This window comes from Pan paniscus, chromosome 18, assembly GCF_029289425.2.
Source record: "Pan paniscus chromosome 18, NHGRI_mPanPan1-v2.0_pri, whole genome shotgun sequence".
Lineage (NCBI taxonomy): Eukaryota > Metazoa > Chordata > Mammalia > Primates > Hominidae > Pan > Pan paniscus.
The window spans coordinates 24,550,789-24,575,488 of NC_073267.2; the positions used below are offsets into that span (position 1 = coordinate 24,550,789).

At 45.3% G+C, this 24,700-nt stretch overlaps 1 protein-coding gene across 2 annotated transcripts in view; it reads right to left on the reverse strand.

The window, feature by feature from the left end:
* Positions 1–10,111, reverse strand: part of USP31 (ubiquitin specific peptidase 31) — an 88,257-nt gene extending 78,146 nt beyond the window's left edge. The window contains exon 1 of one of the 2 annotated variants that reach the window (XM_034939863.4): positions 9,288–10,111. In XM_034939863.4, coding sequence (XP_034795754.2) covers positions 9,288–9,929 — 642 coding nt within the window. In that variant the 5' untranslated portion in view covers positions 9,930–10,111. The remainder of the gene's footprint in view (positions 1–9,287) is intronic. The other variant, XM_034939864.3, reaches the window with a different exon arrangement.
* Positions 10,112–24,700: the final 14,589 nt, after the last annotated feature.

Consider the following 24,700-nt stretch of genomic DNA (forward strand, 5'->3'; position numbering starts at 1 on the left):
AGCAAGACTCTGTCTCGAAATAAAAAATAAAGTAAAATAAACTGATATTTCTGCAGCTCTACGCTGTATTCAGCGCTAAGAGCAGGTAGTCAAACTGTAAAGCAAACCAGGTGTCATGACTCTGCCTTCCTGGTTTTCCTGCTACCTCTCTGACTGCCCCTTAAGAGGTCCTCTCTCTCCTCCTGTCCTCTCATTTTTAGTTTCCCTCAAAGGCTTAGTCATGGGCCTCAGACCTTCTAAATATGCTCCTGGCTTCAATTATCACCTCTATGCAGCTGAGTCCAAGTCTATACAGCTAGTCCTAAATTGCACCTGATTTCCAACTGTCTATTAAGGCTTCCTCTCTTAAGTGGGAAGGTCATATCCTATGGCTCCCAATCCCATATATTCAAATTAAATGCACAATCTTTCTGCTCCTCATGCTCCACAAACCACTTCCCTTTCTAAGTGCTCAATTTCTATCAGCTATTAAATTTATATCAAATATCCCTATTATTTCTTTATCACCTTGGCCTGAAATCTCAGTATTCCCTTTACCACTCCGCCTCTTGTAGTTTTCTTAATAATGTCCAATGTCCTCCAAAATGTCACTTGGATTCACCTTTCCTCCTCCTTTTCCTCACTTCATTCCTGTGATTGTTTTCTCACTGTATTTATTTTCTCCTCCATTTGATTCATTTTCACTCACCATCAGACCCATTTTTCTAAAATCGTTTTCATCAAATCAGTCTCTCTCCACAACTCAAGAAGGCTCAATTGAATCACTACTGATTGCAGCCTCAAGGCTAAACTGTTGTGACAGATTCTCAAAGCCATCCACAATGTGCCCCCTCTCCTCTCCCCAGTTATCTAAATTTATCTCCCCTTCATTCCAAATCAGTGGTTCTCAATTTTGCTGCCGAGGGACATTTGGCAGTATCTGGAGACATTTTTAATTGCCATGACTTGGAGTAGGGGGGAGTACAACCACATCTAGTGGGTGAAGGCCAGGGATTCTGCTAAACATCCTACAGTGCCAGGACAGCCCCCAACAACAAAGAATTAGCCAGCCCAAAATAGCAACAGTGCCAAGGCCGAGAATCTGCTCCAAATCAAGGCTCTCTGTCCCCAGACCATGCTATATCTATACCTCTGCTCAGAATATTTCCCTAGCAACCTAGAATGTTGTCTCTCTTCCCCTTACTATCAATGTTTTATTTATCTTCAAATCCCATTCTAAGTCTATAGCCCATGGCTTTAAATACCATCTACTGGTGACGCCTCCAAAATATTTATCTTATCTTCCGAGTTCCTTACCCAGCTGCCTACTAGACATCTCATGAGTGTACTATTTAACATATCTGAACCTGAATTTCTGACTCCCCCAAAACTGCTTCTCCTCAAATAGGTATACAACCCCAGCAATCACCCAGTTGCTCAGGAAAACAGGTGGGAGTTATTCTGGATGCTCTCCTCAACGTTCTCTGCTCCAGTGTCTTGCCACAAATCAATCCATTAGCAAGTTCTGTCAAGAGTCTACCTCCAGACACATCTTAAATCCATCCACTTCTCCACCTCCCTCCACCATCCCTTTTACCCAGTCCATCACAAAAGCCTCCTGACTGGTCTCTGCCTCCATTCTACTCACTATTCAGTGCCCAGAATGACCACTTCACATTTTCACAAGATCATACCAGGACTCTGGTTTAAAGCCTGTAACAGCCCCCATGACTCTTGGAATAAAATCTAAACCCCTTACCTTAGTCTGTAAGGCACTATAGCTACACAAGGCAGACTCGGCCTCTGCCTACCTGGCCCCTGCCTCTCCTCCTCCTCCATCCCGCTCTCCTCCAGGCTCTCTAGCTGCAAACAAGATCTGTCAGACTTTCAAGTGTACCCTCAGCTCTTTCCAACTATAGCGCCTTCTGCATTTTATTCTTCCTGCCTGGTCACACCCATTATTCCCTCTCATACACCTATCTATTTCTCTTTAGCACTTATACAATAATTTTTTTTTTTTTTTTGGACACAGGGTCTCACTCTGTAGCCCAGGCCAGAGGGCAGTGGCACAATCTCCGCTCACCACACCTTGACCTCTTGGCTCAGGTGATCTTCCCACCTCAGCCTCCGAAGTAGCTGGAACCACAGGTGTGTGCCACCACGCCCGGCTAATTTTTGTACTTTTTGGAGAGACAGGGTTTCGCCTGTTGCCCAGGCTGGTCTTGAACTCCTGAGCTCAAGCTATCTGCCTACCACGGCCTCCCAAAGTGCTGGGATTACAGGCACATGCCACCATGTCTGGCCTACTGTAATTTTTAATTTCATATTTACCAGTGTTTATTGAATAATATCTGCCTCCTCTGTGGCAATAAAAGTTCCGTAAAGGAAGGGACCACATGGCCTTTTACAATTTTTTTACCATTATCATATCACTTTGTTTTCCACTATATACAAATGACTTGTACAATATGTGGCATGGAGTTAGAAAATCAAATTTGTAGATGCTTAATTGCTGACAACAAATAAAAGGATGAATAAATGAAATCTTTCTACTTACACTTTCGTACACAATGATCTCATCTCTCTCTGAGCTCCCAGTGAACTTTCCTCATCAGTACAACTTAAAACAGCTTCTCTATAAGCAGCTAAGTTCTTTGACGGCATGAACCTAGTCCTATAACCTTTGTACTTAATCCTGTATTCCCAGCCCCTTACCTAAACTAACAATAACTGTGCAGCAAATGTGATTCAGGTCCAAAATATGGAGTTCATAATTATCCCATGTATTTTTATTCCTCAATTAGTCCTCATGGAAAATTTATTGTAATTCTTACACTTCACATTTACCAAACTTGGTAAGATGTGGCAAACATCTGCTCAAAGCTTAATGGAGAGAGATCCACATGTGTTGATATACGTGTTGAAACAGTCTGAAAGGAATGTGTTTTAAGAAAGACTTCCAAAAACACCTAAGCCTGAGGAGCAATGGCACAAACGTGAAGCTAGCTGCAGATGACCTTATTTTCACTCCAATTCAGCAGCACAGTCTCAGAGGAAAAAATGTTACACGTTTCAGCACGTCCCCTCTGCCCATGTATGTGTTATGTTGAGACCTGTCGTTTCATTGCTTGTACTGATAAGGCCACCCAGGCCCAGGACCCAGTTTGTGCACCAGCAGTGCAGGGGTACACAGAGTTCACAGTCAGTGGAAGTCAGAATTCTGGTTCTGCTCCCTCAACCTCTAGCTAGTGGGTGAACTCAGTTCCCTCATCCTGAAAGGCTAGGGACTACTCACACCACATCCAAGTCTGCTTCCAAGTCTAAAACTTCATGATTCTATCAACTTTCTCCCTCAGAGATGTGGAGCTTTGCTAAAACTCAAGTGATGGCATTTGATGGACCAGAGAACTGACCAGGAAGGGATGTACTTTTTATTTTATACTCTGTCACAAAGCTAAATGTGACCTACACAATTTCATTTTTTCCAAGGGACACCCTGAAGTCAGTGTGCTTTGTGGAAAACACTGAAATATCAGTATACTAAAGAGCTTGACACAAACCAGAAAAAAACTGTGTACCATGGGTTTGCAGCATAGCACCAGAACCCCCAGCATGAGTGCATGGAAAAGCAGGCTGGGAAACTCAACAAGTGTGAGCCGCTGATTGCCAGGTTGTTCACCACTAGTCTCTTATACAAGTTTATTCCTTTTGTGACTTGAGAATTCTCACTAATAAATAAGCACCACAAGGCACCAAAGTTCAAGGAAAAAAAAATGGGAGAGGGAATTCTATTCATCAATTACCATTTGTTACTGCAAATCTGGAAGGAGTCCCCACAATTCTTTTATCAATAGATCACTCTGTGCTAGCTGTTCTTTGCCAGCACAATTTAAAAACTGCTGCCATAAAATTTATCTTTCTTGCTTGAAAGATGACCACCCATCTTTTTACTTGTTGCAAAACGGCTCTGAGCTCTAAAACTCAGAAAGCATTTGTAAGAATCTGGGGCACCCATGCTCCTATGAAAGCAATAAGCTGATTCCCTTTAAAATGGCATATTATGTATTCAAAGTGATTTATTTACTCTCACTATTTTACTAGGAAAGTGATGCAAGGGTACTGCCAGTGAAGCCCGTTTTACCCTAGTGCTGCTGCAAACACATATACACACTCAGAGACAGAGAAGGAGAAAGAGAGAGGGAGAGGTTGGCGGGGACAGAGAGAGAGAGAGAGAGAGAGAGCGCGCGAGAGAGAGCGAGAGATAACAAGGTAACCATTTTAAAGGCTGGGGAAGTAAAAGGAAACTTGCGCTGAATCTCCAAACTTTCCTCCAAACAGTTTCTCAGCCTCAGCACTATTGACACTTTGGGGTGAAAATCCTTTATTAAGGGGGGCTGTCCTGCACATTGTGTGACATTTAGCAGCATCCCTGGAATCTACCACCACATGCCAGTAGCACCCTGATCCCAGCTGTGACAACCAAGTAGGGTTCCAGACATCGACAAATGTCCCAGGGGGTGGGAGCAGGGTGGGGTGAGGACAGGCAAAAGTGCCCGTGTTGAAAACCAGTGCTCTAAGAGTAGAAAACAAACAAACAAACAAAAAATCTGTGTAAAAAGAGAAAGGATAAAGGTAATGGCTAGAGACATTTTTTACAGCATATCAAGGTTGAGCTAGTCAACTCATTTCATCCTGGGAAATGAAAACCCAACTTTAACAACCATCTAGCCCATCCAAAACCAAAAACCATCTACTTGGCAAGCTCCTAAAACTCAAATCAATGTGGTTAAAAAGGAAGAAAGAACTCTAATTGAAAAACTTACAAAGAAAAGCATTAGTAACTTAAAGTTTTAAGATAATAAAAGCACAAAGACGTAGTAAGTGCTTTTCTAACCTCAAGGTAAACTATCTCAAGATGGCAAATTGGTTTTATCTCCTCTGCCAACTTCAACTAGGTGGTGGTGGCTGCCTGGAGCCCTTCTAGAACTGAGCAGGATTCTAAGGCTGAATGTGAGCGATGTGAAAGTGAAGAATATCTGAATGAAATAACGATGTCCACCCCAAGCAGGCGAAGCACAGTGAGGTATGCCTCAGGTCCATCTTCTGGTGTTTAACTTTCTTTTTTTTTTTTTTTCCTTTTTTTGAGGCAGAGTCTCACTCTGTCACCCAGGCTGGAGCGCAGTGACATGATCTCTGCTCACTGCAACCTCCACCTCCTGGGTTCAAGAGATTCTCGTGCCTCAGCCTCCCGAGTAGCTGGGATTACAGGTGTGTGCCACCACGCTCGGCTACTTTTTGTATTTTTTTAGTAGAGATGGGGTTTCACCATGTTGTCCAGGCTGGTCTGGAACTATTGGTCTCAAGTGATCCACCCACCTTGGCCTCCCAAAGTGCCGGGATTACAGACATGAGCCACTGCGTCCTGCCTTAGCATTCAACTTTCTTTATATTCAAAATAATACCCATCAAATTTAGCTAAAATAAAACCTTTTTTAAAAAAGTAATCAATTTGCCAGAGTTACCTAACCGGGGGAATAAAAAGGGGAAAAGAATCTAATTATATCACTTCCTTGCTTAAAAATCACCTCTGGATTTTCAACTTGCAGAGGATGAAATCCAAACCAGCATAGCTCACGAAGCCCTTCACAGTGCATTTCCAACACTCTTCTCCCAGGCTTCCTGCACCCCCACTGCTCTCTATGGTGCAGCCAGCCACTAAATGTCTATTCCCCAAAACCACACGCCCTTTCATGTGACTCCACCACTTCCTTGCCCCGCAAATTTCTATTCATCTTTCAGAACACTGCTCAGGAGCCACCTTTTTGGTAATGCTTTCCTTGTTCCTTGATGCCTGCTATACACAGGATGGTCCTTGAGCCAAAAGCACTGGCATCACCAGGGAGCTTGTTAGAAACGCAGAATCTTGTGCACCACTCCAGCTCTACCGAATCTCAATTTCCTTTGTAGCAAGATCCCCAGGTGAATTATGTGCACACTGACGCGTGAGAAGCGCTGTCTCAGGGAACTTCCTAGATCCTACTCGACTCAGCTCTTCATAGCTCCCTGGGAGGTAAACCCCTCCTTTACTCATCTCCTCTATGAAGACAGGAAAACCCAAATACCCACCCTCCAGCCTCCGTGACAGCCAACTGACATGGTTATAGCCAATGAAATATCAGCAGAAGCCTGCTGAGGGGGCTTCTGGAAAAATTTTTATTTCCCTAATGACTTCCTGCTGTCCTGGGTAGAATGCCGGGTGCTGTGGCTGCCATCATTGGACAACCATGAGGTGACAAACATAAGAACAAAAAGCCAATGATAGCTAAAAAGACAACAGGTGGAAATACAGAAATGGTCTGGATCCTTGTTGGGCCCAACGAGCCACTGAACCATAGAACCATCCACCTCCGGAATTACTGTGTGTGCCAATTGCCAATTGCAACGTTTTTATTGCTTAAGGCACTATCATTAGGGATTTTCCTTTCTTGGGCTGAAGGCATTCCTAACTGATTAAGTAAGCCTTCAATAAATGGGAGGTGAATGAATGAATGTAGAGTGAAACCTACTAAAGGTTCAGGAGATTACTTTTAAAAAGCCAGGCCTCTAAGAATCTGTTCATGTCTGCCAAAGCATGCCTATAAATCAGTCTCTGTACTTCTTAGAATTATTGACCCATTTCTGTTCACAGCTTAATGGATAAAAAAGTGAACACAAACTCATAAAAAGCAATGGAAATGTTCACATACAAAGATGCTGTAGAAACTGTTTTCACATTTTGGAAAAGAGGAGAAAACCAAACTTAAATACTAGGCTCTGACCTCGAAAAGTTTACAAATGCTGTGGCCACTTACAGGCAATTGTAAGCAAAAAGGGGCAGGGTGGGGTGGGGGGTGGGGGGTGGACCTACAGTAGTCAGTTCTCCTGATCATTCTCCCTTTCTAATTTTGAGATCTCAGCTGGGCACGGTGGCTCACGCCTGTAATCTCAGCACTTGGGGAGGCCGAGGCAGGTGGATCAAAAATTAACTGGGCATGTAGTGGGCGCCTGTAGTCCCAGCTACTTGGGAGGCTGAGACAGGAGAATTGCTTAATTGAACACAGGAGGCAGAGGTTGCAGTGGGCCGAGATCAGGCCACTGCCCTCCAGCCTGGGCGACAAGAGTGAGACTCCATCTCAAAAATAATAATAATAATAATAATTTTGAGATCTCTGACACAGATCTTTTTTTCCAGTCCCTATCTCAGTCAAGTACTTCCATTCAAATTGCCAAGATCAAACAGCAACGATTTTTTTCCAAGAAAAACAACATTGAGCAGCATAAACTATAAGTAAAAAGTATTAAACGGGGAGAGATGCACACTGGCCATGTAGTTCGTCAGCAAGAAAGCAGGACCTTAACAAGTGCAGATCCTCAGCTAGATGACCTTTTCATATTTTAACAAAATCATCTCCTTTTACTTAAATGTTGTTATAAAGAAGCTTTATAGCACCAATGGGAAACCAGTACCTTTTGCCATGAATTGAAGACAAATGGAAACCCAATAAAAACATAACCTTATTAAATTCTAGCTACTGTTACCTGCCAACGCTTCTAGACTTGAAGCTTGTTCTCTCTGTTTAAAAAAAAAAAAAATGGGTGGGGGGTGAACAAGAGGTATTAAAAACAGGCTAACATCAAGCTGAGACTTCGTCCTGGGCAAGATTAGGATAGGAAAACAAAAAAAAAGGAATTAACCTTCTCCCTGTGTGGCTTCACGCTGTTTTTGTTTTGTTTTGTTTTTAGAGATAGAGTTTCCTGTTGCCCAGGCTGGAGTGCAATGGCACGATCTCGGCTCACTGCAACCTCCGCCTCCCAGGTTCAAGCAATTCTCCTGCCTCAGCCTCCTGAGTAGCCAGGATAACAGGCATGAACCACCACGCCCGTCTAATTTTGTATTTTTAGTAGAGATGGGGTTTCTCCATGTTGGTCAGGCTGGTCTCGAACCCCGGACCTCAGGTGATCCACCCGCCTTGGCCTCCCAAAGTGCTAGGATTACAGGCATGAGCCATTGCGCCCCGCCCGATTCCATGCTGTTTAATCCCATATTCATGTCCCACCTAAAAGTATCCCTTACACAATCTCACATCATGTTCCCCTTCTGCTTAGAGTAACCGCCCAATTTCTTAGTGCATCCTAAATGGTCCCATACCATCCGGTCCCAGCCCACCACTCGGCTCTCAAATCTCACCCTCTCACTACACTTGCTGCCCCACCAGCAAACAGCAAAGGAGGGCTTGGCCAAGGGCCATACATACCCCCAGGGATGTACAGCTCACCCCTGTAATCCCAGCACTTTGGGAGGCCAAAGCGGGGAGGGTGGCTTGAGGACATGAGTTCAAGACCAGTCTGGGCAACACAGCAAAACCTCCGTCTCTACAAAAGTGTTTTAAAAATAAAAAATAGGTAGGTATGGTGGTGTGTGTCTGTAGTCCCAGCTATTAAATACTCTAGAAGGTGAGGCGGGAGGATTGCTTGAGCCCAGGAGTTTGAGGCTATGTGAGCACTGCACTCCAGCCTGGGCAACAGAGCAAGACCCCGTCTCTAAAAATAAAATAAAAATAAAAAGTAGCCTGTCAGCACATCAATCACAGCAGCAGGTTTTTCTTTCTTCAAACCACTATCTGATATTATCTCGTTAACTTCTTCAAGTCTTTAATAACAAAAATAATAGCAGCAAATACACATGATATTGAAGTATTTTACTTATCAGGTTGAACCCTATAAAAGTGCCAATCTGTAAATAAAAAACGGTTAAATATGGGTAATTCCACAGTGTTCGATTTAATATATCAACTTGTTTGCAGCTCACAACCACCTTATAAAGTAGGTCCCAGATGAAGAAAAACTGTAAGCACAGAGAGGCTGCTTAACTTACCCGAGGTCACATTGCTAGTAAGTGGCAGAACCAGGATTTGAACCCATGCTCAACACTCCCACCCCACAAAAATGCAAGTTCCATGAAGGCGGACAGTCTTGTTCATTGCAACGTCACTCCCATTGCCTATTATCACAGAGTATGGGCACGTATGTAGTAAGTTCTCAATAAATACATGTTTGAGTGAGTGAGTGAGTGAGTGAGTGAGTGAGTGAATAAATCAATGAATGAATGAATGAATCTCCTTAAAATCACTGGTCGATTGCCCAGACTACTCGGAGCAACCAATGCAGAAGCCTGCCGGGCCAAGAGGAACCGAGGGAAGGAAGACCTGGGCGGGCAGGTGCCCCAGGGGCTCGGGGTGCAGTGGGGGCGCGGCGGCGCGCGGGCTCACCTTGAAGTCGCGGCTGTGCTGCGGGGTGTACTCCAGGGTCCAGAGGGCCCGCACCAGGTGCGCCAGCTGCTCAGTCACCTCGCCCTGGCCCTGCGCGCCGCGGCCCGCAGGCTGCTCCGGGTCAGGCGAGGGCTCGGGCCGCCCTGCCCGGTACTGGCCCAGCGCCAGGTACTCGGCGAAGAGCTCGGTGTTGCTGAGGCACTGCAGCGTGGCGTTCATGAAGCACGTGTTGCCGTGGTTGCGGAGCCCCGCCACGCCGGGCACCGGCTCGGCGGCGCAAGCGGGCGGCGCGGGAGAGGCGGGCGGCGGCGGGCACGGCGGCGGCGTGGGCGCGGCGGCCGGCCCGGGCGGGAAGCAGCTGCGGAGGCCGCCGCGGTCTGGGGCGGCGCCCTCAGAGCTAAGGTGCGAGAGCGTGGACAGCGTCTTGAGAACGCGGCTCATGAAGCTGCCCACCGAGCGTGCAGAGGAGGGCGAGGAGGGCGAGGACGGCGAGGAGGGCGCGGCCGGCCCGGACGCCCCGGGGCCCCCCGCGCCGCCGCCGCCAGCGCGGCCGCTCCGAAACAGCCGCTTGCTGAAGGAGCGCTTCTCCTTCCCGCTCGCCGCCGCCGGCGGCCCGGACCCAGGCGCCGTTACCTTGGACATGGCGGCGGCCGCAGACACTCATCACCGCGCCCGCCCGCCCGGCCCGCGGCCCCGCCACGGCCGCCGCCGCATCCCGCAGCGCCGCGCCTCACCGGGCCCGGGGGCTCGACGCCCCACACACCTCAAAGCGCAGCCGAGCCAGCGAGCGAGCGGCGGCCGGCGGAACCAGCGGGCGCGCGCGCGGTCCGCCCAGCTGGGCCGCTCACGTGACGCGCCTCCCGGCGCCGCCCGCCCGGCGCTGAAGCCGCCTCGGCCGCCATGTTCACTGTGGGACGGTAGCTGCCTCTCCAGCCGGACGCGATGCCTGGAGGCTGCGGGCGCGGTCCTGCTGCGTGAAGCCCGAGGGAGGCCATGTCTAGTGTGGGCGCCGTCCCGGCTTGGAGGAAAAGGCTGGGCTCCCGTTGGATGGCGGATCCCCGGGGTGGGTCTCTGTCTTTGCTGGTCAGATGGCAGAGGCGGGAACGTGCAGGAATCAGGATGCTGTCAGTTACCAGACCGTGCAAGAGCTGGTGGACATGGCCCTGACAGGTCCTGGGCAAGTCAGCCCTGTCTGGCTCCCAAGGGACGTTGCAGATACCTACCCTCTGGGTGCCAGCGGAGCGCAGTCACAGACCCTGGCACGTCCCGGCGGGCTTTTCTTCCTGGCTGCACCTTGGAGTCCCAGCGAAACGCTGTTATCATAACTACTTTCCTTTTCATTCCAGCCTTTAAAACTCCGCCGGGCTCTCCCATCATTCATCATTCCATTCATTCATTCACTCACTCATTCATTCAGCAGTTACTGGGGATATTGCAAAGAATTAAATCTATTAAATTAGAATCAAATGTCATATCCCCAGCGGATTAAATTAGCACGGTTTCTACCTGCCCTTTTGCAGCTTACATTCCTATTGGGTGTTTACAATAGCTGTTGTGTTCCACACATTATGCCAAGCATGCAATATTTTCTTTAATCTTTAATTCACCGTCTTTGAGATTGGTACAGTTCTTATCTGATTCAAACCCAAGTTTTATTCACAACCCCTATACTTGACCTCTAAACCAAAGGTCACGAATCCACAAATATCACAGGTCACAAACCCACAAATGAGTGAAGAATCCTGGTGTTTGAATCATCATATTGACTTTCAAGTGACTTGGGTCTCAGTGTTGGGGGGAAATATAAGGAATGATGGGGACTATAGCAAACTTCAAATTAACATCTTTCTAAAGAGGTGGCTGCCACTCAGCTCCAGCCAGTTGTTCCCATGTGAGAACAGGAGCTCAGCGTTACCAGATCATCTGATGTTTTAAGAGAAGGCAGAAATCCTATTTTTAAACGTTGGTTCCATTAAAAAAAAATAGTGCAGGGAGCAAAAAATAGTACATCTTTGGGATGCCTTTAGTCCAAAATCAACTAGTATATGACCTCCTCTCTATAGGCTCCCCTCTGCTAAAAGGGCTAGTCTGAGTCCTGAGGCAGAAGAGAGAAATCAGGGAAGGGAGAGCCCTTCCTCCTTTTTAAAACATGAAGGCCACCTTACACCACGTTTCAAAGTAAATGGTTTTTACCTTTGACCTCCCTCCCCATTGTAAGTAGGGCTCTATGATGACATCTCCAGGGTGCTCTGCACTGTCCCTAATCGCCTCCACTCTCCTCTTAGTCAAAATTCTTATCTGGACACCAGGAAGAAAGCCATCTGATTATTCACACTAAAATGTGAATGCAGTGGCCCTCAACTTCTGGGCAGTTTGATCTAGACTCGAGGGCCTTTGCTGGAGCCGTTTCCTCTCCCTTGAACCTTTCCTTAGCTAACTTAGAACCTTTCTACTTAGCTAACTTCCCTTCATCCTTAAAGTCTCACCTTAGATATCACCCCATCCAGGAGATGTCCCTTCCACAGGCCCTCTTGGCACCTCTCATTCATGACACTGACTTGACCATATTGCAATTCAGTTTACAATCATCACCTTCGCTAATATGTGGGCTTCAACCCAGTAAAGACCCATCTTACTCATTATCGGGTACCCAGTAAGGTAGCCATCATATAACAGGTTGATTATTTGGCAACTTTATACCTAAACAATGTCGTGTGTGTGTGTGTGTGTGTGTGTGTGTGTGTGTGTGTGTGTGTGTGTGATGGAGTCTCACTCTAACAACCAGGCTGGAGTGCAGTGGCAGGATCTCGGCTCACTGCAACCCCCATCTCCTGGGTTCAAGCAATTCTCCTGCCTCAGCCTCCTGAATAGCTGGGATTACAGGCACTTGCCAGCACACCTGGCTAATTTTTGTTTTTTGTTTTGTTTTGTTTTGTGAGCAGCAGCAAGATTTATTGTGAAGAGCGAAAGAACAAAGCTTCCACAGCGTGGAAGGGGACCCGAGCGTGTTGCCCTAATTTTTGTATTTTTAGTAGAGACGGGGTTTCACCATGTTGGCCAGGCTGGTCTCGAACTCCTGACCTCAAGTGATCCACCTGCCTCAGCCTCCCGAAGTGCTGGGATTACAGGCATGAGGCACCGCGCCCGGCCTCTAAACAATATCTGAACTTCTTGTTGGGATACCTAAGAACTGCCTTCCCAGTCTGGGCCCCTCTCACTAAGCTTATAGGTCTTATAGGTCTCCACTGAGCCTCAAAGTTTGACACAGGCTTGAAAAAATTCCTCATTAGAATGTTCAGATGATCATTCTTAAAGACTCACCTTGAACATTCTGTAGTGAATCTTTCATTGTCCCTCTCTGTACCACCCCTTACCCCTAAGCTCGGGAAACGTAAATTAGAAACAACAGTGCAGTGAATATTATCATGACCTATACCTTGTCCATCATGTAGCTATCTCCTTAGGCTGAAACCTTGGATCAAAGGATATGCATATTCCATATATGACACCTATTGTCAAGCTGACCCCCAGAAAGGTTTTATCCTGCCAGCAACGAATGGGAAACGCACATTTCCCAATTCCAACATACTGTTGAGTTTTCCAGTCTTTTTCACATTGACAAGTTTGATGAACAAAAGATGGCATATTAATGCACTTTTTGTTTGTATGAGTAAGGTTGAACATCATGTGCCAGTCTCTCTGCTATCCAACATCTCAACCAACTTCCTGTCTGCAAGGGATACCAAATTAGGCAGGACAACTCAAGATCCCACTATGAAAACTGGGTAGGGTGGCGGGGAGCAGGTATTCCCCTTCCTACCCCTGGAAGCTAGAGCCCAGGAATATGACCTAAAAAAGACCACCGCCGGGTGCAGTGGCTCATGCCTGTAATCTCAGCACAGGCAGACAGAGACGGGAAGAGTTTGAGACCAGGCTAGGCAACATCACGAGATCCCGTCTCTAAAAAAAATAAATAAATAAGCCTGGTGTGGTGGTGCACTTCTGTAGTCCCAGCTACTCAGGAGGCTGAGGCGGAAGGATTACTTGAGCCTAGGAGGTGGAGGCTGCAATGAGCTATGATTGTGCCGCTGCCCTCCAGCCTGGGTGACAGAGCAAGACCAACTATATGTTCCTACCTAGACTTTGGCTCTAGAAGTATTGATACACGGTTGGTTGGAGATAATGCAGTGAATTAATGAATCTAGCAGCTATATATTCAGCAGTGTGGCAGTATGGTGGTGTACAGTGTGGGGGTGGTAGCAGCAAGTGTCCAGCTGCTACTCTAGTGGCAAGTTCTTACTGGTGTCTGTCTCCCTGGGTTTCTGCCCAAGCCTGTTTCTCCGGCTCTGTTCTTTCTGTGAGCTAACCTGATAGGTTTTCTGTAAATTCCTTTATTGGGGAAACAAACCAGTGTCAGTTTCTGCTGTTTGCAATCAAGAAAACAACTAGGAATACCTTTTAATTAGCGATTTTATTTTTACTGGTGTGATTCACCTGCACACACCATTTGCCCATTATTCTTTTCGGTGTATTCCTTTATAGATATTATCTCATAGAAGTTTTTTGTTTGTTTGTTTTGTTTTTGAGATGGAGTCTCACTCCATCGCCCAGGCTAGAGTGTAGTGACACGATCTCAGCTCACTGCAACCTCTGCCTCTTGGATTCAGGCCATTCTCGTGCCTCAGCCTCCCAAGTAGCTGGGATTACAGGCATGTACCACCACGCCTGGCTAATTTTGTACTATCATTATTATTATTATTATTATTATTATTTTGAGACAGAGTCTTGCTCTGTCGCCAGGCTGGAGTGCAGTGGCACAATCTCAGCTCACTGCAACCTCTGCCTCCCGGGTTCAAGCGACTCTCCTGCCTCAGCCTCCCAAGTAGCTGGGACTACAGGCACGCACCACCACACCCAGCTAATTTTTGTATTTTTAGTAGAGACGGGCTTTCACCATGTTGGCCAGGATAGTCTCGATCTCTTAACCTCGTGATCCGCCTGCCTCGGCCTCCCAAAGTGCTGGATTACAGTCGTGAGCCACTGCGCCCAGCCAAATTTTTGTATTTTTAATAGAGACAGGGTTTCCCATGTTGGCCAGGCTGGTCTCGAGCTTCTGACCTCAAATGATCCGTCTGCCTTGGCCTCCCAAAGTGCTGGGATTACAGGCATGAGCCACTACACCTGGTCCATAAAATTATTTTCTATATAAATTATATTATTTTTCAATCTATACCATTCCCTACTTCCCTTTCAACCATGTTTACAGTGTTTTCATATCATATACAGAACTTAAATTATTATTTTTATTTTATTATTATTTTTGAGACAGGGTCTCACTCTGTCATCCAGACTGGAGTGCAATGGTGTGATCATGGCTCACTGCAGCCTTGACTTCCCGGGCTCAAGCGATCCTCCCACCTCAGCCTCCTCAGTAGCTGGGATTACAGGTGCATGCCACCGCGCCCAGCTGACTTTTTGTATTTTTAGCAGAGACAGGGTTTCATGACGTTATCTAGGCTGGTCGCAAACTCCTAGGGTCAAGCCATCCACCCACCCAAGCCATCCACCTGCCTCAGCCTCCCAAAGTGCTAGGATTACAGGTGTAAGACACTAAGCCCAGCCTAAATTATTTTATATAGTGAAACAGATTAGTCTTTTTCATAAAGATTTACAATATTTTTGACATACTTAGCCTTCCCCCACTCCAAGATCATAAGAATATTCATCTGTATTTTAATTTAGTGCAGTTCTGGGTTTTTTTCTTATTATTATGCTCTCCATCTGGAATTTATTTTTGCATGAGAAACGAGATAGGGATCTTGCCTTTTCTGCATGCTACATGGCTAGTCAATTGTCTCAGCACCATTTTTAAATGTAATTTTCCCACTACTTTAAAATGCTGTTTTTATCACCTATTAAATGCCCCGTATATTTAAGATTTTTAAAATTTCTGTTCTATCTCATTGATAAGCCTCTGTATTCCAGGATAGCATAGGTTTAGAATATGCTGAAATGTTTGATAGAGCATTATCTCCTAGTATTTTATTATCTGTCTGTTTGCTTATTCTCTCAAATGAATTTAATCCTTTAGGGGGGTTAATTTATATAGATTAAGTTAGGGAAAACTGGCATCAACACAATATTTATCTTCTTATCTGAGAATAAAGTCTGTCTTCAAAAAATTATGCAAGGGCTTTTAACGCCCCTCCCAGTACTATAGTTTCCTCCCATAGGTCTTGCATAATACTAATAAGTTTATTCCTATTGGTTGCTATTATGAATGGGATATTTTATGTCATTATATTTTCTGTTGTTTGTCTACAGGAAAAAGAAATATTTTTGTAACCAGCCACCTTGATGTACTTTAGTTCTTTCTCATAATTTTCAGTTGATCCTGTTGGGTTTTTCAGGAATTTATATCAACACACGAGATAAAAACCTCGCCACTTTGTTTATAATAGTTGTACCTCATCTTTTTTTTCTCTTGTCTAATTGCCCTTCCAGAATTTTGTCTGTAACAGTAAGGAGAGTAGGAAAGCCTGCGTTGTTTCTGCCTTTAATAGCATTTCATCCAGTGCTTTACCATTAAGCATGCTTGCTTTTGGTTTGAGATATATATTATTTATTGCGTTAAAGTGGTATCCATGTATTCCTACTTCAGGAAGGGTTATTATCAGGAATTGGTCTTGAATTTTATCAAATGCCTTCTGGGCATCAACAGAGATGAACCTTTGCATTTTTCTCCTTTGACCTGTATACCCATCGTAAGTTCTTAGTTGCAAACAACATAAATGACTTTTGCTAACTTAAGCAGAAAAGGAGATCTTTAGAAGGATATCAACAGCTTACATAACTGCTAGAAAAGCTTCAGAATCAGACTTAGGAAACCAAGGAAGACAGTACATAGCCAGGACTCTGCTCCAGAAAATGCTGCTTAAGACGTCACTGTTGGCACCATCGGTGAAGCTGGCACCACCTTCAGACAGTGGTAGCCGCACCACTTGCCTCTTAGTTCTGCTGTAGCCACTATGTAACCTTGAATAACTTCCAAATGTCTCTGAACTTTTGCTTTCCTATCTGATATAGTTTAGATATTTTTCCCCTCCAAATCTTATGTTGAAATGTGATCCCTGGCTGGGTGCAGTGGCAGACACCTGTAATCCCAACACTTTGGAGGCCAAAGGCGGGAAGATTGCTTGAGCCCAGAGATTTAAGACCAGCCTGGGCAACATAGAGGGATCCCACCTGTACAAAAAAATTTTAAAAATAGCCAGACATGGTGGTGCACACCTGTAGGCACAGCTACTTGGGAGGCTGAGGTGGGAGAATCACCTGAGCTCAGGTAGTCAAGGCTGCAGTGAACCGTGATCATGCTGCTGCACTCCAGCCTGGGTGACAAGAGCAAGACCCTGTCTCAAAAAAGAAGAGAATAGAAGAGTCGAGAAGGGAAGGGAAGACAGGAAGGGAAAGGAAGGGAATGGAAGGGAATGGAAGGGAAGGGGAGGGGAGGGGAAGGGAGGGAAAAGAGAAGAGAAGAGAAGGGAAGGGAAGGGAAGGGAAGGAAAGGGAAGGGAAGGGAAAAGAAAAGAAAAAAGAAAAGAAAAGAGATCCAGGAAAGGAAAAAAAGGGGAGGAGGGAGAGGAGAGGGGAGGAAAGGGTCCCTGATGTTGAAGGCGCGTCCTAGTGGGAGGTGTTTGAGTCACGGGAGCAGATCCCTCATGAATGGCTTGGTGTAGTCCTCGAAGTAATGAGTGAGTTCTCACTCTGTTGGTTCACAGGAGATCCAATTGTTAAAAAGAGCCTGGCACCTCCTCCCTTCCTTCTTGCTCCCTTTCTTGCCATGTGACACAGCTGAGTCCCTTTCACCTTCTGCCATAAGTGGAAGCATCAGACTGGCATGGTGCTTCTTGTACAGCCTGCAGAACCATGAGCCAAAAGAAACTCTTTTCTTTGTAAATTACCCAGTTTTGGGTATTCCTTTATAACAATGCAAAATGGACCAATATAGTACCTTCAGCATTCTGAGCTCAAAATGGAAGCATCCATTTGGTTGGGCTAGGTCCTAGGTCTGGTCACTAGCAGCTGGAAAGTAGGGAAGGAACCATCACCTTCCTCCAGCTTCCATAGTGGGAGACAAAGCTGGGGACAGGCTGGATGCAATGGCTCAGGCTTGTAATCCCAGCACTTTGGGAGGCGGAGGCGGGAGGATCCACCTGAGGCTGGGAGTTACAGGTTGCAGTGAGCTGTGATTGCGCAGCTGCACTCCAGCCTAGGCGACAGAGCAAGATCCTACCTCAAAAAAAAAAAAAAATAGATTTTGGGTGTGTCACAGTGAAAATACAAAGTATTTTCCATGCTAGGGGAAGACAACAGAAAATAAGCAAACACACAAATACTGTGTGTAATAAAATTTCAGCTACTGTTAATTGCTTGGAAGAAAAACAAAACCAAGAAAACAGACAGGAAGTGGTGGGCAGAGAGTATGTTATGTAGAATGTTGAAGATAGCCTCTCTGAGGAAGAATATTTGAGCAGGGAACTGAATGAGGTGTGGCAACAAGCACCTGTGGAAATCTGGGGACCATCCAGACAGAGGAAAGAGGAACTGCAAAAGGCCCAAGTTGGAAATAAGTCTGGCCTGTTCCAAGAAGAACAAGCAGATCAGAGTGGCTGCCATGAACTGAGCAAAGCAGGAAATGGCCAAAGATGAGGTGGAGGAGACAGGCAAAGGATCAGAAAATGTAAGACCTCGTTCCAGGAGTTTGAGACCACCCTGGGCAACATGGTAAAACCCCCATTTCTAAATTTTTTTTTTTTTGAGACAGGGTCTTGCTCTTTCACCCAGGCTGGAGTGCAGTGGCACAATCACGGCTCACTGCAGCCTCTACCTCCCAGGCTCAAGCAATCCTCCCACCTAAGCTTCCTGAGTAGCTGGAACTATAGGTGCATGTCACCACACCCTGCTAATTTTTTGTATTCTTTTGTAGAGACAGGATTTTGCCATGGTGCCAGGCTGGTCTCGAACTCCTGAGCTCAAGTGATCCTCCCACCTCCGCTTCCCAAGGTGCTGGGATTACAGGCATGAGCCACCGTGCCTGGCAGGCAAAAACAAAACAAAACAAAACAAAACAATAAAAAGAGATTTGAAAAAATTAGTCAGGTGTGGCAGCTAATTAAAAAAGAAAAAAAAAAAAAACTATAGTCCCAACTACGTGGGAGGCTGAGGCAGAAAGACTTCTTGAGCCCAAGAATTTGAGGCTTCAGTGAGCTATGATCGCACTGCACTCCAGCCTGCAGACAGAACAAGAAATAAAAATAAATCACGCCTGTAATCCCAGCACTTTGGGAGGCCAACACAGACAGATCACGAGGTCAGGAGTTCAAGACCAGCCTGGCCAATATGGTGAAAACCCATCTTTACTAAAAATACAAAAATTAGCCCGGTGCGGTGGCAGGTACTTGTAATCCCGGCTACTCGGGAGGCTGTGCCCGGCTGTGGGCTATTATCTTTAACAGTGAAATACTAAAAGGTTGTGCTCGTGAGGTGGGGCTTTTCAACTCAGAGGACCAAATGTAAGATGTTCAGAAGGAAGCCAGCCATTTTGTCAGATCCTCAAATGTCACCGCATGCAGACCTTTTCAGAGCCTTGTCTATTTCTCCTGAAAAGAATGCCCAATTTCCTGCTGTCGCCTACACCAGTCTGGGACCAAAAGGCAGAAATAGATTAGGTAGGGGCTGATGTCTTAATCTTTAGGTTGCAATCTTCTATTGGTTCCCCAGTTTTCAGAATTATTTTTCTTTCCAGCCCTTTGCTAGGTAAAGGACTTGCTTGCTGAACTTGGAGCCTTGCTTCTCTGAATTTGGAGCCTCTCTAATTTAATGTCTTTGTTGACTGCACTTCATGCTGGAGGGCTGGGGCTAGAAGTGTAATTGCCTGGATGTGTGTGATAAGTGAGGTTCCCTAAGGGTCTAAACATACAGACTTTCAACTAGGGTCCCTATGTTAAGCCCCATGCTTAAGCTTACCCAGCTTTTGCTGCATCTGATGCCTCCAATTCCCGACTATGTTAGTTGGGGCTGTGTGATGGTTAATACCAAGTGTCAACTTGATTGGATTGAAGGATGCAAAGTATTGTTCCTGGGTGTGTCTGTGAGGGTGTTGCCAAAAGAGATTAATATTTGATTCAGTGGACTGGGAGAGGCAGACCCACCCTCAATCTGGGTGGGCACCATCTAGTCAGCTGCCAGTGTGGTTAGAATAAAAGCAGTACGCAGAACGTGGATGGACTTGACTTGCTGAGTCTTCCGGCCTTCATCTTTCTCCAGTGCTGGATGCTTCCTGCCCTTGAACATCAGACTCCAAGTTTTTCGGCTTTTGGACTCTTGGACTTATGCCAGTGGTTTGCCAGGGGCTCTTGGGCCTTAGGCCACAGACCGAAGGCTGCACTATCAGCTTCCCAATTTTTGAGGTTTTGGGACTTGGACCGGCTTCCTGGCTCCTCAGCTTGCAGATGTCCTATTGTGGGACTTCACCTTGTGATCGTATGTGTGAATTCTTAATAAAATCCCTTTCATATACACATCTATCCTATTAGTTCTGTCCCTCTCAAAAACCCTGACTAATGCAGCCTCCCATAACCAAAAATCACAGATCGGGTGGCTTAAACAACAGACATTTATTTTTTCACAATTTAGGAGGCTGAAAATCTGAGATTAAGGTGTTGGCAGGGTTGATTTCTTCTGAGACCTCTCTCCCTAGCTTGTAGATGGCCACCTTCTCATCCCCGTGTCTTCACATAGTCTTCCCTCTGTGTCTGTGCCCCAATCTCTCTTCTTATAAGGACACCAGTCATATTGGATTATGGCTCACCCAAATGACCTCATTTAACATTAATTTCCTCTTTAAAAACTATCTCCAAGTACAATCATATTCTGAGTTACCAGGGGTTAAGACTTCAACATATACATTTTGGAGGAGGCCAGGAGCGGTGGCTCATGCCTGTAACCCCAGCACTTTGGGAGGCCAAGGCGGGTGGATCACTTGAGGCCAGGAGTTCCAGACCAGCCTGGGCAACATGGCAAAACTCTGTCTCTATTAAAAATACAAAAAAAATTAGCTGGGAGTGGTGGCACATGCCTGTAATCCTAGGTACTCAGGAGCCTGAGGCATGAGAATTGCCTCAACCTGGGAGGTGGAGCTTGCAGTGAGCCAAGATCGTGTCACTATATTCCACCCTGGGCAGCAGAGTGAGATTCCGTCTCAAAATAAATAAAGAAAGAAAAATAAATGAATAAATTTTGGAGGAACACAATCCAGTCCATAACGCTGACATGTTAGAGACTATGAAGATGTGTGTAAGAGTTAAAGAAAGAGGAAAGAAACACGAAAAGTGGCTCAACAAAGACAGGTTTATTTTGGAGAATAAACCTAAGAGGGGCTTCTGGCTGATTTCTGTCAGGAGCGCTCTCTCTTACAGACTAAGAGCATTTTTCAGTTTTAGGGTGAGAGCTTATTATAGGCTTGCGGGGAGAAGTTCATGGCAGGGCTGGAATTTCTCTGGTCAGAGGGGAGGTTATCTTGGGGCTAACATCTCTGTGGTCACAGGGGAGGTTATCTCAGGGCTGGCATATCTCTGGTCGAGGAGGGGTTTGGAATGTTTCTGGTCAGAGAAGTCATTTGTGGTTTATGTTCATGCTGACCTTAGCCATTAGGTTGATGCCCTTTAAAATCAGGCAGTTTTTGATCAAGGGGAAATTTAGAATGGCAGTGCTTGTCCAAGATGGCGATGCTCCTGCTCTGTCAATGTGCATGCTGTTGGCTTCCTCTCTGCAAGTATTTGAGAGTCACAATTCTCAGTACTACTAATATCTTTACCTGACTTCCAGCTTTTTGAAACCTCTTGACATCTCTCTGCTGGATTGTCTGTTATTAACCTGACAGCATTCCCTCCCTCTTCTACAGTGTTCTCTGCATCACAGAATTACATTTTCAAGAATCTCTTTCTTAGAGTTTGCCAACGAGAGGTACTTGCAAAGATTTGGAAGACAAAAGAAAAAGCTGTTCTTTGGCAGCAGTTGTGGGCAGACTGGATGAATAAAACTGCAGACCTGAGGTCTCATTGGCTTTCAGGCATGCTGTTGCAAATGACCCATCTCAGGGCTGTGGGTTGCCAAGAAGACAGTAACTCAGTCTTCACAGAGCTCTTGAGCAGAGATGAGATGAGGGAGACATGAGTGAGAGAGGGTTGTGCAAGTGCAGGATTAGATGTTGTTTTTACTAAAAATTCGGACATTTTGTTGATCATGGATTTTTTTCACATTGTTTGTTTTTAAAAAATATTGCATTGAAATGTTAATTAGCTGGATTGGTTCTTTCTGCAATGCATGCATAGATCAAAACATCACATGGTACTCCATAAACACATAATTATTCCTTGTCAATGGAAAAAAAAATTTTGATGGGCATAGTGGCTCGAGCCTATAGTCCCAGCTACTTGGCAGGCTGAAGTGGGAGGATTGCTTGAGGCCAGGAGTTGGAGACCAGCCTGGGCAACATAGCAAGACCCCTCACCTCTATAAATAAATAAATAATGCTTAAAAATATATTGCATGGCTGGGTGCAGTGGTTCACACCTGTAATCCTAGCACTTTGGGAGGCCAAGGTGGGTGGATCACTTGAGGTCAGGAGTTTGAGACCAGCCTGGCCAACATGGTGAAACCCTGACTCTACTAAAAATACAAACATTAGCCAGGTGTGGTGGCGGGTGTGTGTAATTCCAGCTACTCGGGAGGCTGAGGCAAGAGAATCACTTGAATCCGAGAGGCAGAGGTTGCAGTGAGCGAAGATCATGCCACTGCACTCCAACCTGGGCAACAGAGTGACACTCTGTCTCCAAAACAAAATATATATATATATGTGTGTGTGTGTGTGTGTGTATGTGTGTATATATATGTGTGTATATATATGTGTATATATGTATATATTGCACTAAAATATTCTTTGATGCCCCCTTAAAACTTGTACCTGAGAAGACTCCCTCACTAGTCCTACTCCAGTCCCAGCCCAGCCCTTAAAAGACGCACAGAGTTTCCATGGGAGGCCGTGAGATTCACTCACTTCAGTGCTATCGTCTAAGACTGGTGGCAGTGGCTTGTCTGCCCTTCATTTCCCCAGCCTTCCAATGGTGGGGTAAGCCTGAAATTCCCCATATTCAAACCTTTCCTACTTGAAATATACAAGTTGGTTTCTGCTTTTCCAATGCAATCTTGACTTACACAATCTCTCATTGACTGGGTTCTCCTCTTCTGAGCTCTCTGTTGTGGTTCTACATCTTTTTTACTCTTTTACTCTGATTTTAGTAAAATTCTGGCGTGGAGCAGAAGAAATTTGATATGTTTAACTCACACCAGTTTTTTAAAAATTCCTCCTCTATCCTCAAATTTCATTTCTAAAGTTTTGAATTCAAGTACATATTATCCATTGCATTATATACATGGTCACTGACAGCATCTTCTAAATTTTTGTTTTTGCCCAGGTAATCTTCAGCACTCTTTACCAAGTCCCCATGGGTCCTTTTTTTTTTTTTTTTTTTTTTAAGACAGAGTCTCACCCTGTTGACCAGGCTGGAGTGCAATGGTATGATCTCGGCTCACTGCAACCTCTGCCTCCCGGGTTCAAGCGATTCTTCTGCCTCATCCTCCCAAGTAGCTGGGTTTACAGGTGTGTGCCACTATGCCTGGCTAATTTTTTGTATTGTTAGTAGAGACAGAGTTTTGCCACGTTGGCCGGGCTGATCTCGAACTCCTGAGCTCAGGCTCAGGTGATCTGCCTGCCTTGGCCTCCCAAAGTGATGAGATTACAGGCGTGAGCCACCACACCCAGACTAAAGATTTGATAGAAGAGGGAAGAAGAATTGGAAAATAAACTTGCAGAAATCTCCTAAAAAGTAGAATAGAAAAAAAAAAACAGATGCAAAGAAAAGAGAAAATCATAATAAAATTAGATAATTCATTGAACATTAAAAATCACCTGACAGGAGTTATACAAGAAGAGCAGTAATCTCCATCAGAAAATAATAGAAGAAAATGTCCAGAACTGAAGAACATGAGTGTCCAGATTAAAAGCACCCAGCACAATGTATTTTTAAAAGACCCATGCTGAAGCATGAATTATTTTGATGCTAAAGTAATGGCAAAACCGCAATTCCTTTTGCACTAACCTAATAGGAAATTTTAGAACACCGAAAACAGATATATCTTTGAAATGTCTATAATGAAAAAGCACAGGCCACAGAGTTACGTTAAAAACTAACATTGGGAGGCTGAGGTGGGCGGATCACTTGAGGCCGGGAGTTTGAGACCAACCTGGCCAACATGGTGAAATCCTGTCTTTACTAAAATAAACAAAAAATCAGCCGGGCATGGTGGCGCACCTGTAGTCCCAGCTGCTTAGGAAGCTGAAGCATGAAAATCGCTTGAACCCAGAAGACGGAGGTTGCAGTGAGCCGAGATGGTGCCACTGCACTCTAACTCAGAGTAAGACTGTCTCAAAATAAATAAATAAGTAAGTAAATATATAAATAAATAAATGTGACAATCAGGCAAAAAGACCATCAGAATGTCCTCAGACTTTCAAAAGCAACACAAGAAGCAAAACACAATGAAATAATGCTTTCAAAGTAAGGAGGAACTAGTATTTCCAGTATCCAAACTATCAATCAAGTGTGAGGATGGAATAAAGGCATTTTCACGCATTGCCTCAAAAAATGTACTTCTTATGACTTCTTTGTCAGGAAGCTATTGGAAAATATGGTCAACCAAAATGAGAGATTAAGCCATAAAGATCGGCAGGAGAGCCAGGGTACAGAAAACATAACACAGAGAGAGGCCAAAGAAAATTCCAGAATGCTTAGAGAACAATCAGTTCAGACTGAGTAAAATTATAGGAGGCCCTAGGAGAGATATGTCCAGGGACGGGAAAAAAAAAAGAGAAACTTGATGTGCCTGACTACATGAAAAAAATATTTTTAGCAGAATTCTGCAATTCTGTTGGAGAGCTTAGAAAGAATTGGAGACAGCAGCCAGGCACAGTGGCTTACACCTGTAATCCCAGCACTTTGGGAGGCCGAGATGGGCAGATCACCTGAGATCGAGAGTTCGAGACCAGCCTGATCAACATGGAGAAACCCCGTCTCTACTAAAAACACAAAATTAGTCGGATGTGGTGGCGCATGCCTGTAATCCCAGCTACTTGGGAGGCTGAGGCAGGAGAATCGCTTGAACCTGGGAGATGGAGGTTGTGGTGAGCCAAGATTGTGCCATTACGCTCCAGTCTGGGCAACAAGAGCAAAACTCCATCTTGAAAAAAAAGAAAAAAAAAGAAAGAATTAGAGACAGCGACAGAGAAAACTGAG